At 47.6% G+C, this 13,832-nt stretch overlaps 1 protein-coding gene across 1 annotated transcript; it reads left to right on the top strand.

Moving 5' to 3' along the window:
* Positions 1–1,388: 1,388 nt before the first annotated feature.
* Positions 1,389–13,785, top strand: LOC138952418 (arpin-like). The gene is made up of 6 exons (XM_070324084.1): positions 1,389–1,820; positions 2,250–2,328; positions 10,457–10,589; positions 10,918–11,124; positions 11,949–12,109; positions 12,774–13,785. Exons 1-6 carry the CDS (start codon positions 1,729–1,731, stop codon positions 12,780–12,782), a joined length of 681 nt encoding a protein of 226 aa, XP_070180185.1. The 5' UTR covers positions 1,389–1,728; the 3' UTR covers positions 12,783–13,785.
* The last annotated feature ends 47 nt before the right edge of the window (positions 13,786–13,832 follow it).

Raw genomic sequence — 13,832 nt, 5'->3', positions numbered from 1 at the left:
CCTTGGTCGATAAAGATGAAACAAAAGACGATATGGTCCCCTTGGACCAACAAAAAAGCTGGTCTGTCAACAAGCCACCAAACATCTTATAATGTCTCTATTGATATCTTATCTGTAATTCTATTATATTATGTAATATGACAATACTCTGGGTCAGTGTCATTGGTAAAATTATATACAAGTGTGCTTGTTATAATATGTGAACCTATGTTTTATGTATTGTTGTTTTAGCAGTGAATGTCCTAATAATTCTTATGAAATGTTCGTTATACTCGTTAACACTACAGGCAGGCTGGTGTGTCAAAGAAAATTGTCCATTTTTATGTAATATTTTAATGGACAATAAAGTGTTGTTATTGGTATTGTTAATGTTAACGGAAAAAAATACACAAACTGTAACTGACAAATACGTAGAGCTTCTAAGTGACTGAACCCGGCCTGTGTGTGCATGTGTGTCAGACTGTGTGTGTGTGTGTGTGTGTGTGTGTGTGTGTGTGTGTGTCGGTGTGTGTGCCGGTGTGTGTGTGTGTGTCAGTGTGTGTGTGTGTGTGTGTGTGTGTGTGTGTGTACGTTTCAGTGTGTGTGTGTGTGTGTGTCAGCGTGTGTGTGTGTGTGTGTCAAGTTCATACCCTGTCACGCATGAATGTTCAAATATGTTGGTCAGTGGTTTTGCATCCTGCACAACTAACGTTAGAACACTATTATATAAGACACACAGATGCAAATGAACAGACGGATCTGCAATCAGACAGACAGGCAAACACGGAGACATACTGAACACACGCGCACATACACTGGCACAGGCTGACACACACCCACACGGGCCGCACTCACACTGCCAGGGGCGGATCACATCATTTTTAAGGGGGGGTTTCCACATTTCTTTTAGGGATAGATCTACGACGCGAAGAGTTTAGTAGGGGAAAATGTTGATAAAAACAAGGAAAATAAAGCAATCATGGAGCAATCTGAGCCAAGATAATGTTCCCTACTACACCTTCCAAAAGTTAATTTAAGAAGACAAATTCGGATCAAAGCAAGGAAAACTGACCGATCTGGTGCAACCTGAGCCAATTACACAACTACCTTCCGTCATGTACAAGACAAAGGCCGCCCCCCCCCCCCCCCCCCCCACCGGAAAATGTTGATAAAACAAGGAAAATGGCATGGAGCAATTTGGTGCAATCCAGTGAGCCATCATTCTTTCTTTATTTTCAAAGTTATTTCTTTATTTTTTTTTCTTCATTTCTTTCCTTTTTTTTCATCAGGCTGGGAGGCGGTTTCCGGAAACCCAGAAAACCCACCCTGGATCCGCCCCTGCACACAGAGGTGGGGTAGAGAGGGGAGAAAGAAAAACATCGCTGAATCAGGAATCAAAACAGCTCAAGGGAGGTCACTGTGAAAACCTCATGTAGCAGACAGCACAACATGGTCGCCCTAACGCGGAAATAGTGCTGTGTTGGATCGAGACGGAGTAATTGCTACTTCTCTCATGACAAGGGTCCTTATTTATGCAAGCAGACAATGCAAATTTACTTCCTCGTGTCATCTGATCGCACGTAAACATCGACATGACAGTGTAAGGAACGCACAGCGGGTCATTGGCTCGGACGGATTCACAGCCTTTTCAACTTTTGAGTTTGAAAGTTTGTCAAATTCTTCGGTTGCATGCACACATCAGCAGCTTCTGCAAACAGTGAAACCGCGTGAAAATACTGAGTTTTCAAGATGAGTCGGATCTACGACGATCAGAAGCTGCAAAACTTGCCTCTAGTCAATAAATCATGGCCGTCTTCTTGGGGCACAGGACGATGGACAGGGTAAGGAAGTAATATTTCATCATGTTTTGTTGTTGTTGTTGTTTTGTTTTTAACTTGTTGTTGTTGTTGTTGTTGTTGTTGTTGTTGTTGTTCTTCTTCTTCTTTGACACTGGCCAATCCTATTCATCAACCTCTTAATCTTATGAAATGATTTGCAGTTTAACAAGCCTCTAACATTGAGAAACCTCTGCATCACTCTCCACATGTACTTTCACACACACACACACACACACACACACACATACACACACACACACAAATGTGTGCACCCAATCACACACACACACACACACACACACACACACACACACAAACACACACACACACACACACACACACACACACACACACACACACTCATGATCTTTGCCACATGCATACATACTGAATGCTTGAAGTAGATACACCCCTGTTCTTCACATTTTTCAGAAAAGGTGATGGTGCCTTGATAGAAGGGACTGTGCAAAACAGACACAAAGTGTGCATTACCGACAGCTCTGGTGCAAAGGTAAGACATGAAAATGCAGTCCCCCAACTTTTTTTAACATGAGAATTTGCGAGTGAAGTGAGAGGGGCGAGGAAGTCCTGTTTCTTGGACAATTCTCGCCACGAGTAACGCTAGGAGTAGGATTTGGCAAGCCAAGGTGAGCATGGCTTGGAGATGATTGCTACGCAAGAAAAGGTGGCAGCCACGCAGCTGGAAATTTGAGTAGCAGTCCATGCATGGCTGTTAACCGACCAGTGCAGACGACCTTTTCGGTATCAACCAATGGTGTTTAATTCTTGCATAGCTAGCCATCAAACCGTTTTATATACACTCGCTTCCCAGCTCCGCAAGCGGCTACAGCCTCAAGCATGTCTCACTTTTAAGAAACACTCGTCAGTATTCACCTGCATACTAGCTCAGTATAGCTGTCATAGTAACCAAAATGATACTTGTGTGTCTTTTGTATTTTCAGGTGTGGTTTCTGGTTGCTTATAATTGTCATCAAAAGGTTCATTCTGAAAGGAATAATTAATATATTCAGGAAAAATGCTCTCAGATTGCTTCCAAAGATATGCGATACATGCAATTCTACGTTACAGATAATGCTACCGCAAAGGAGGAAGTCCTTCAATTTGCAAAAAAAATTTAAGTGCTTCCAAAGATTAATTAAATGTTGTAGGATCTAGGCAAACAAAGCAATCGTTGTGATGTTTGAATTGGATTACCAATCCAGTCTGATTCATTTCCCTAATGTTTGTGTACGTGATGCTTGTTACTAGGCAGCCGAGTCAATCACTATGATTTGAATAATTACAATACTTATATGGTGCATTTTTGAGCAAATTGTGTCAACGTGCGTCTTAGATGAAAGTGCAGTAAACTCCCCAGATTCTTCAAATTTGTCAAATTTGCCAGAAACTCCCCCCAAACAGACAGATCAGTAGTATACATTAATTATAATTACATATTCTTACGCCGAATCACATAATTTGCATTGACCCACTTCGATGCTTAGGTTATGATAAAAGCTACCCCGTCTAGGTATAAGGGGAGCAACCCCAACTAAAAAAGTGACTGCACCAGCATGACTGGCACCCTGGGTTACGTCCCATGCAGCACACTACGTCATCAATGGTGCTGGTCACGTGATACCCCTTCAATCGACTACTATCACTCAAGGGTGACGGTTGTGTTTGGCTAGCGCTAAGGCTTGTTTTCGTGTCTTCGGCACCCACCGGCCTTGGCCCCCCGTCTTCTTTCGCTGGCTTGCAGCTGGTGAGATTGTTCTTGTTTTCTTACATGTTTTGTTCTTTCTGCCTCGAATTTCGCATGTCCTTTGGACTCTGAAGTTTGCGGCAGTTGTTGGCTTCCTTTCGGTCGCCATTTGTATTTGCACGTTGTCAGGCTTGTGTTGTTTTCGTCCGTGTACTGGACTGTTAACGCTTGTTGCTTGCTTGTAGCTGCTTTTGGTAGCTTTTCGTATGTGCTGAATTGTTTGCTTTCTGCTTCTGAATTTTGTTAGCGTCTGTGTGACTTTGCTATTTTTCAGTTGTGGTTGTTGTTTTCTTTTCGGTCTTAATATGGCCGATGGTAAAAAGAAGAAAGGCTCTAAGCCTGAGGATAAGGGCAAGGGCCCTGGCAAACCTAAATCCTCCGCGTCGGCGTCCTCTAGCAAGGACCCTATTATCTTAGTGACAGATCCTAAGAGCAATGTGTCATTTTCTGTGCCTATCTCTGCTCCGAGCGGTCTTCCGTCCGGCTCTCAATTGCTAGTTTCGGCTCCTAAGGCTGTTTGCGTTGCGTCGGTTGCGGCACCAGAGTCCGGTGCTCTGGTGTCCTCTTTGATTTCGTCTCTTCTTCCAGAGATTCGGAGTCTGGTGCGACAGGAGATGTCACGGTCGGACTCCCTTTCCAGTTCCGCCCCCCTCCCGGGGGTGGGTGACGCTCGTTCCCTGGCTTCCTTTTTGCCGGGGCCGTCTTCCGCTGGATCTTCCCTGCCGGGACCTCGTGCTCTTCCGGCCCGGTACTCGTTACCTGCCGCTTGCGGTGGTGTGACAGTGCGCTTCCCTCCGGGGATACGGGCTGATCAAGGTTGGTGTGCGCAGCTGCCGTTTACGGCGGCTGCACTTCCGGTTTCCGGAATCGGATGTTCTCCTGCTAGTGAGCGACTTGCGTTCACGTCGGGTCAGAACCTCTCCGTACTCCAGCAGTCGGGTCCGACAGCTGGGCTTCCTGCTTTGGCAGGAAGTAGGGGTTCACCGTCTAGTGAGCGACTTGCGTTCACGTCCGGTCCGAACCCCGCCTTACACCAGCAGTTGTACGCGACAGCTGGGCTTCCGGCTACGGCCGGAAGCAGTGGTTCTTCCGCTTGTGCGCAGCTTGCTGTCACTTCCGGTGCGTCCCACGTCTTGACACAGCAGTCGTTTACGGCAGCTGGTCTTCCGGCTTCGGCCGGTAACATGGGTCATTCTTCCGGTGCACAGTCAACTGTCACTTCCGGTCTGACTCATGATTTTGCCTACGGGCTTCCGGGCTTCTGCCCACACTATGCACAGCTGCAGGATGGCCTTAGCGCTTCCGGTTCAGCTGTGTTTCCGGCTCCACCCGGATTTTCCTGCTCTCTTCCGGACGGTTCCCCTGGATCGTCACGGGATGTCGGGCATGCTTCGCCCTTTGGACATGCAGGGTGTCTTTCTCAGGGAGGTCGGCAGCTTCCACACACTTCGGTGTTGTCGGCTTCCGATCTCCCTCTGCCTGCTGCTACGGGCTTCGACTCCACTCAGCCTCCTGTTAGCCAGGACGTGGGGGGGGTCGTCTCCCAGCAGGATGGTCCCCGACCTTCGGGTCTGTTTGCGCAGCGCCCCTTTGTGGGTTCAGGCGGCTTTGTTCCGCCTCCTTCGTTCGTCGCTTCAGATTCTAAATCTGTTGATGATGAATTCTCGCTGCCGGGGGTCTCGGCTAGCTTCAAGGCGGCGCTTGAAGCAGCCGCGGAGGTTTCCTCCCGCTACTTTCCCGAAGGAGCTGCTTCGTCTGTTAAGCCTTCGACTTCCGGTCCCTCAGCGTTGGCTGACTTCCGGTTGGAGCAGCAGGACGATGGCTACTTCCGGTTTCTGGAATCGCCCTCTGTGGCTTTTCAGCTTTCTAAACTCTTTGCGAGGTCCACTTCTCAGAGTGGTGGACTTCCTGTGCCTTCTGTTCCTTTGCTGGTTCCCCATGGGTCAGCTCCGGAGTCGGCATTAGAGTATCTTGCTTCTTCTGCGCAGGCTTCCTCTTTTGTGCCTCTTGCGGCACAGAGGAAGTTGCCTTTGCCTAAGGCTCCTAGGAACTTGCTGTCTCGCTTTGCCCTTCCGAGTGCACCTTTGCAGGTCACTCCGGATCTCCTTCCTCTCCTCACGAAGCCGCTCAGGCGGGACTCCTGTTTGCCCATTTCTGAACAGAGTCTCTCTTCGTTAGAGGAAATTGGGAGACAGCTCTTGGAACTCAGCTCCATTTCAGAGACTCTCATTAGAGCCCTTTCGCGGGCTCTTACCTCTTCTCTGGCTCCTTTCGCTCTCAGCGGGGAGCAGGACGCAGAAGATATTGCTTCTCTGCTCTCGACACTGGCTAGGGTGAACGAGGAGCACATGAGGTTGTCCTCCCTGCACTATGCCTACGCGGTTATGTGCAGGAGGGACTTGTTCCTTACCCACTCTCAGTTCTCTGACGAGTCGACAAGGAACTCCCTCCGCTCGTCGCCCTTTGTTGAGGGCTCTCTCTTTGGCCACCTGGCCCTGGACGCCAGAAAGCAAGAGATTGAGGCTAACAGGGACTCGCAGTTCTCCTCTTTTGCGCTTCAGGCGCTGAAGCAACAAAAGCAGGCTGCTCCTAAGCAGGCTGCGCCTAAGCAGTCTCAGTCTCAACAGACTAAGGCTCCAGCTCAGGCGCATCCTGCTTCCCGCAAGAGACCTCATGCCCCTTACCGCGGTTCGGGCAAGAGGTCGTCGGCGGGCAGGGGGAGGGGTGCGCCCAGGGGCAAGCCCCACCCCCAATGAAGCGGCCCCGACTTCACCCCCCCCCAGCCCTCCACTCTGGTGATGGCTGGGGGCCTCTCGAGGGCTCTGTCTCATTGGCTGAACTCTACTCACAGCCGATGGATAGTGGGGGTAGTGGAGTCGGGGTTCCGCTTGCTGTGGCTGGAGGACAAGGCCCCTCTTTCGAGGTCTCCTCCAGTCTTCAAGCCCCCCTTCTCTCGGGAGGCAAGGGCCGTCCTCCAGGCGGAGGTTGCCTCTCTGGTGGAGAAGGGAGCGGTGGAGGCAGTCTTGGACCACAGCTCCCCGGGGTTTTACGGGAGGCTTTTTGCTGTCCCCAAGGCCTCGGGGGCTTGGCGTCCTGTTTTGGACTTGTCGTTCCTCAACACGTTTTTGAGGACGATCAAGTTCAAAATGGAGACGCCTGCCTCGGTCAGAGATGCGCTCCGCCCAGGAGACTGGGCGACCTCCATAGATTTGACGGATGCCTACTTCCATATCTTGGTGCATCCAGCCGACCGGAAATGGCTCCGTTTCCGGTGGGCAGGTCAAATCTACCAGTTCCGCGCGCTTCCTTTTGGCCTGTCTCTAGCGCCATGGGTTTTCACCATGGTGGTGAGACAGGTCTGCGCTCTGGTGAGGTCGCGAGGGGTTCGGCTGCGGGCTTACCTCGACGACTGGCTTGTCATGGGCCAGAGCGAGGAGGTTTGTTCGCAGCACACCCGGATGGTTCTCCGGGAGGCCGGCTTGCTCGGCTTCTCGGTCAACCAGGTGAAGTCAGAGCTCGTACCGTCGCAGACGTTCACCTACTTGGGTATGGTGTTCAACACGGTCTCCTGGACTGTCCACCCCTCTTTGAAGCGGGTGGTCAAGCTCCAGGCTCTTATCCGCTCTACTCTGCCTCTCCTGCAGGCTCCTCTCAGGACATTGGCCTCCATTCTGGGGCAAATGGAGTCAATGGCCCTACTGGTATCACTGGGGAGGGTGCACAAACGGCCTCTTCAGCACGCCCTGAAGCCGTTTGTGGACTCTCCTCGGGTGAACTGGAACGAGCTTGTTCCCCTTGGGGAATGGTTCCAGGCTGCATCCCTTCCGTGGCTGGACACGGATTGGCTCTGCAGGGGGGTTCCGATCGCCGCCCCCCCTCCCGACTTGGACCTCTTTACAGATGCGTCCCTGCTGGGTTGGGGAGCGCACACGGACCGGCTCACGGCCTCCGGTCTGTGGTCTTCGGAACAGAGTGCATGGCACATCAACTCTCTGGAGTTGGAGGCTGTGTGGCTGGCTCTGATTGCGTTCCTCCCGTCGCTTACCGCAAAGCGAGTCCGTCTGTTCACAGACAATACGACAGTGGCCGCTTATGTGAACAAGCAGGGGGGTTCGCGGTCCCCTACTCTCTCCCGCAGGGCCTGCGAGCTGCTGATTTGGTGCACTCAGCACCGAATCTCCCTTGTGGCTCGGTACCTGCCGGGAAGCCTCAACACGCTTGCGGATGCGCTCAGTCGCTCCAGCAAGGTGTTGCAGTCGGAATGGACGGTCACACACGGAGCTCTTCTCCGTCTTTGGGCTCTTGTCCCGAAGCCCCAGGTGGATCTTTTTGCCACCAGGTTCTCCAGACGCCTTCCGATTTTTGTGTCTCCCTTCCCCGACCCGGAGGCTTGGGAGACCAACGCTCTGGAGTTGGCATGGGCGGGCCTGGAGGCTTATGCCTTTCCGCCCTTCAACCTGCTCGGCCAGGTGATCAGGAAGGCGGAATTGGAGTCTCCGTCTCTTCTCTTACTGATCGCCCCTCTGTGGCCGTCTCAGACGTGGTTCCCGGACCTTCTGAGACTGGCTCGCGGTCCTCCAATCCCCCTGTCGCTAGTGAGAGGAGAGCTCGTTCAGCCTCGAAGCGGCATCGCTCACGAGGACCCACAGTCTCTAAAACTTCACGCGTGGAGACTGTGAGGTCTGCTCTCAGGCGTTCTGGAGCGTCTGAACGCACTTTGCATCTGGTTCAGCGCTCCCACAGAGCATCCACCTCCACGGTTTATTCTTCGCATTGGAAGGCATGGGTTTCTTGGTGCCAGACGGCTGGTGTTAATCCGGTTGCACCTCGTACCATGCATGTGGCCAATCACTTGGCCGATTTGTCTTCGCAGGGACTCTCCTCCTCTTCTCTGAAGGTTCGCAGGTCCGCGATTTCTTCTACGTTGAAACAGATAGGGCATTCGATTAGCCTCAGCACAGTCGTGGCTGGAGTCATTAAGGGTGCCTCGCTTGAAGAAGTTAAGTCGCGTTCGGCGCTGCCGAAGTGGGATCTGTTTCTGGTTCTAGAGTTTCTTCGCTCTTCCGATTTCGAACCCCTGGAGAACGCGAGTCTTCCTAATCTTACGCGCAAGACTCTTTTTCTCTTGCTTCTTGCGACTGCCCGTAGAGGCAGTGAAGTGCACGCCCTTTCGGGCAATCCGCAGGACATTTCTTGGGAACGCGATGGCTCGGTTTCGCTGAGGTTTCGTGTAGGCTTTCTGGCTAAAAACCAGTCACCAGGTCAACCCTCTCCTCGGGTGGTGGTGAAGCCGCTTTCGCACATTCTGGCTAGGAATGATCCCGATATGGTCAACTGCCCTGTTAGGGCCCTTGAGGCGTATCTTTCCCGTATTCAGTCTGTCAGATCGAGTTCTCAGAAGCTTTTGTTTATTTCATTAAACACTGCCATGGAGAAAGATGTATCGAGGACTACCTTGGCCAGGTGGGCGTCGGCCGTCATTAAGCAAGCTTATGCGTGGAGCCTGTCACAAAGGGGGGGGGCTCTTCCTGCCTTTCCTCTCAGCTCGGCCCGGGCTCACGAGTCAAGGGCTTGGGCCTCTTCCTTGGCCGTCTTGCGGTCCCACAGAATGAGCGAAGTCTTGAATACAGCCTATTGGCGATCAGACGATGTATTCATCAGCTTTTATCTGAGAGACATTGCTGCGCTCTGTAACGATGGATCAAGGTCCCTGCCTGCCTTGGTGGCAGCGGGCCAGTGCATTTCCAGAAATTGATGGTGAGTTTGAACCTTTTTTGATCTTACCCACCTCCTGGTTGGAGTTATCTGCAAATTATGTGATTCGGCGTAAGAATATGTAATTATAATCGAAAATTTTTATCTAAATTTTGATTTGATTAATATACTTACCCGAATCACATAAGTAATTCCCTCCCTCCTGCCCCGCTCGATATCTTAATGTTCTATTAGTCGATTGAAGGGGTATCACGTGACCAGCACCATTGATGACGTAGTGTGCTGCATGGGACGTAACCCAGGGTGCCAGTCATGCTGGTGCAGTCACTTTTTTAGTTGGGGTTGCTCCCCTTATACCTAGACGGGGTAGCTTTTATCATAACCTAAGCATCGAAGTGGGTCAATGCAAATTATGTGATTCGGGTAAGTATATTAATCAAATCAAAATTTAGATAAAAATTTTCGATTTATGTTGAAAATGTCATGCAATGAACTTCAATTCAATTCAATAAAACTTTATTGTCTGAATGAAGCAAACAGAATTTTTTCTCTTGGCTTGTGTGTAACATCTCATAAAAACACACTCTCAGAACATATAGGCACATAAGTACACTTAACCCAAACCACACATATCCATCCCCGCACCCTCACATTCATCCTCGTACATACTCTTGTTTATCCTTTATAACTCAGTGGTTTATCCTGAACTTAAAAGCAGAACAGAGACATTCTAGTCATTGTATTTGTTATGTTCTTGGGTTATTACGATCACTCACATATATATACCAACACAAAAACATAGTGTAAGAGTTACATGGTTTACTGTATTCTTTAGGTAGATTATATAGTGCTTGGAGATGGAATGCCAAGTGAGGAAGAGCGGGAAACTGCTAGCTATAGTCTAATGCTCTCAGCCTTATAAGGTTGTTACTCTACCGGTGCTGGATTGGGGATGGGCAGTTGATACAAGCACATGATATTGGGTAATATACATTGTTTGGGGAACTCTATAATTCTAATACATAACAGTATTCATACCCACTAAGTGTTGTGAATGTGTATGCAGATTGAATCATCTCATCAACTGAGTTATCACAAAAGTGCATTTTGATAGTTACAGTTGTCTCATTCTCATGCTGCGATCTATCTGTTGTTCCAGGCTCGTTACTTCATTCTTCTAGTCAAGGCAACAAGGGCACATAGAAGAAAGTTTGATGCCAGCGGAAAAGAAGTGGAACCAAACTTCAGTGAGACGACCAAAGTGTCAACTGGCTTCTTGAACTCCTCATACAGTAAGGCAAAAGCTGTGACAGTGTATGGTGCAAGGATTCAGGATTGCTCCATGTGTGTGTGTGTGTGTGTTAGTGTTAGTGTGTGTGTGTTAGTGTGTGTGTGTGTGTGTGTGTATGTGCACTCATGCGTGTGTGTGTGTGTTTGCTGTGAACTTTTTTCCGCTACTGTTAATCACTGTGACTTACTGTCTTGTTTTTCATGTGTTTGTACCTCTATGTCATTTGTGTGTGAAGATTGTGTGTGAGGGGAGAGGGATGCACAACTATCGCAGTCAACTGTAACCTTGTTATACCTTTTTATATAACTTTCAAATAATTCTTTTTCCAGAGACAGAAGCCAAGGGAAAGACAGATGCTCTCACTGAAGCGGAGTTGTCTTCCCTAGTCACAGTTCCTGAGCTTACATCTTTGGTGAAAGAAATGACAACTTCAGACCTTCTCTTGCTGTGGTTACCAGAGGCATCTGCTGAGAACTTGGAGATTGAGTGTGGAACTGCCTTTCGTTTCAAGACACAAGGCAACAGCCCTTTCCTTAGTAAGTGCTTTCTCCTGTAAAGTTGCATAGTATGGGAAAGAAGTTGAATCATAACTATCAAACACAAAAATTGTGAAATATATACGTAGAATATCAAAAAAGAAAGTCAGATACATGAATCTTTAAAGTGGGCCTGTTTGTTTTTTTCTTCCCAAGGGATTTATTATATCAAAAAAGCGCCGTACAAATGCACTTTTTAATTAGCAATTTCAGACCATTTCTGTTAAGTTTTAAAATGGTGTCACTTTGGACAGCCATTTCTGCGCCAAAACTCAGCATTTCATCTGATTCAGTGTACTGTACTTCTGCAAATGAATTTGATTAAACAAGTAGGATGTGTATGTGTATTATAATGTCCGTCTTCATGTGAATATGTGTTGGTCTGTATCTGCATGTATGCAAGAGGGTGTGCATGCATGTGTGTGTGTGTATGCTTTCTCCTTTATGAAAACAGTGGATCCCTTTTTTTTAGGCATCATTTTTTTTATGGTCTTTTAAGGGGGGGGGGGGGGGTGTGTTCATCTGTTTCTTCGCCTTTTCGTTCGCCAGATGGGAATGTCGGTCTCCTCGATGAAGGTGGCAGTGCGCTGCTGGTCCTTGAGACTGCTGTAGAGTTTTAGGGCCACAGGGGTGGGGACTGGCTAGCTCCTCTTTTTGAATGACTTGTAGAGTGGGCAGGACTGCATGCGGTATATGTGCCGTTGTCTGGCTGCCAGTCTTGCAGGGGCAGCAGCTCCTTAGGGCCGTGGCAGAGTTTTGAATACATGTGATGTTGAAAAAAGGGGGGTTCCACTGTGGCATTATTTGTCCTATTTTGTTGCCAGGCAGCATGACGAGACAGGAGGGGCAGTGGAGCACAGCGGCTAACTACGCTGGAGGGGAGAGCGTGGGGGCATCATGGACGGACAAGGTGATGGCCTTGAAAGGTTCGACCCCTGCAGCTGCTGATCCTGCCGCTGATGATGTCATAGGAGATGACGAATGGGTAAGGAGGCGTGGTGGTTAAAAGCAGGATAGTACTCGACATGGTATGACCAGGAATGGCGTCATGGCCACTAGTACATTTCCGTGCTGTTCCCTTCCCAACAAACATGGGAGGGACTGGTTGCTTTGGTTAGAGGGTCTTGGTTCGGAACCTTGCAATGGTACAAACTTCAGTCAAACAGGGGCCAGTGTGACAGTGTGAAGCAGTAGTCCCCCTTTCACGCAGCTGCTCTGCACTGACAGTTGTCTGTTAAGCGTGAGCTATTTATAGCACATTGTAGCTCTATGTTTTTGTTGCGTCTGACAGATGTGGAGAGCTGCTGTTGTTGCTTGATATTAAATCTCTACTGTTTGCGAATGTTTCTTGTGTTTGCCTATTTGTTCAGATTTTGTAAGGGTGGAGGTAGGTATTTTCCCAGTGTTCACATAAACCAATACTTGGACGTTTTAAGCTCAATCCCCTCTTTGTATGTTGCGTCTTTGGTCACCGATCGAGTTCTCTTCTGTCTTCAATTCTGTCAATTTTGGTCTGACTTCTTGTTCGTTACTCGCTAGACTTAACATGCTGTTTAGAATTATTTTCTTTGTATATATACAAATGAACCAAATTACATTTTAACTGAATAGATTAAAAAATAAAGTATGTCTTGTTTCTACCCTTTCAGGATGACTGAGGACGAGGACATCTCATTTCACGAGTGCAGTCGGGATGCCAAGAAGAGATTCACATTTAATTCATCATCATATACAGCTGCCTGTTAATTGTACTGTGGACTTATCTTTCAAGGCAAAAAATCCATTTACTCATTATCAACTTAATAATAGTATTATTTGTCATGATATGCAATTCAAGAACACCATGTAGGTTAATGCTTTTTAAAATAATATGTGCAACAGTACAACTTCCTCACAAAAATTATGCATTTTAAACTGTGCATTAATTGACACATACAATTATTGTGTGCAACAGCATAATTATATATTCATTATTTTTATTAGCCGTGCTGTATTTCCATATTACTTTTGCTGATGTATCACTGTTAAAGGAATGATTAGGTTTGAAACTTTGTAGTACTTTCACAAAAAGAATGGAGTACACAGTTATAAAATGCCATTTGTTAGCGAGGTTTGAATTTTGAAATAGTACAAAGTTCGTTGAACTTGAAGTCTTGTTTTCATATTACACTAGTTATGTCATCTTTCATTGACTTAGAGCCACATGTGCTTTAATTCCAATGTGATTGAATGTGATTTGGTTTCATGCTATGAACTTACCAAGGATAGCATTACCTGGAAATACAGTACATGTAATACAAACATTACATTATTTGACATGTAAAAAATCTAAAAATAATGAAAATAAAATCGGAAACCGATTATGCACACCAATGATATTTTATTTGACCTGGTTTCTCTGACAAATAAAACCATTGTGTTGTACACTGGCTTTGACTGGTGTGAGTAATACTGGGATTTGTAACAGCCAGGATTTGTACTGTTAAAGAAATATTGCTTTTTAAAATGGCTGGTGCAATCACTGTTTAAATCATTACATTTAATTCTATCTTCTTGTGCAAGCAACCTCAAGTTGAAGTCTTCATTACTCTTTTGAGTATGTGTACATTTTTGAATTCTGTAACATAGTCAGTTTTTTTAAATAAATGAAATGCAATTAAATGTGCTGGCTTCAGTCAGATTTCTAGATACCTTCCGAGAAGTCATCC

This window comes from Littorina saxatilis, linkage group LG17 (assembly GCF_037325665.1).
Source record: "Littorina saxatilis isolate snail1 linkage group LG17, US_GU_Lsax_2.0, whole genome shotgun sequence".
Taxonomy (NCBI): domain Eukaryota; kingdom Metazoa; phylum Mollusca; class Gastropoda; order Littorinimorpha; family Littorinidae; genus Littorina; species Littorina saxatilis.
Note: the sequence above shows the minus strand (reverse complement) of the source record. Positions and strands in the feature narration are given on the sequence as shown.

Coding starts and splice junctions, on each gene's coding strand:
- LOC138952418 (XM_070324084.1), top strand. CDS start 1,729: ATGAGTCGGATCTACGACGATCAGAAGCTGCAAAACTTGCCTCTAGTC. Junction 2,329..10,456: donor CCGACAGCTCTGGTGCAAAG/GTAAGACATGAA, acceptor CTGTTGTTCCAG/GCTCGTTACTTCATTCTTCT. Junction 10,590..10,917: donor CTTCTTGAACTCCTCATACA/GTAAGGCAAAAG, acceptor TTCTTTTTCCAG/AGACAGAAGCCAAGGGAAAG.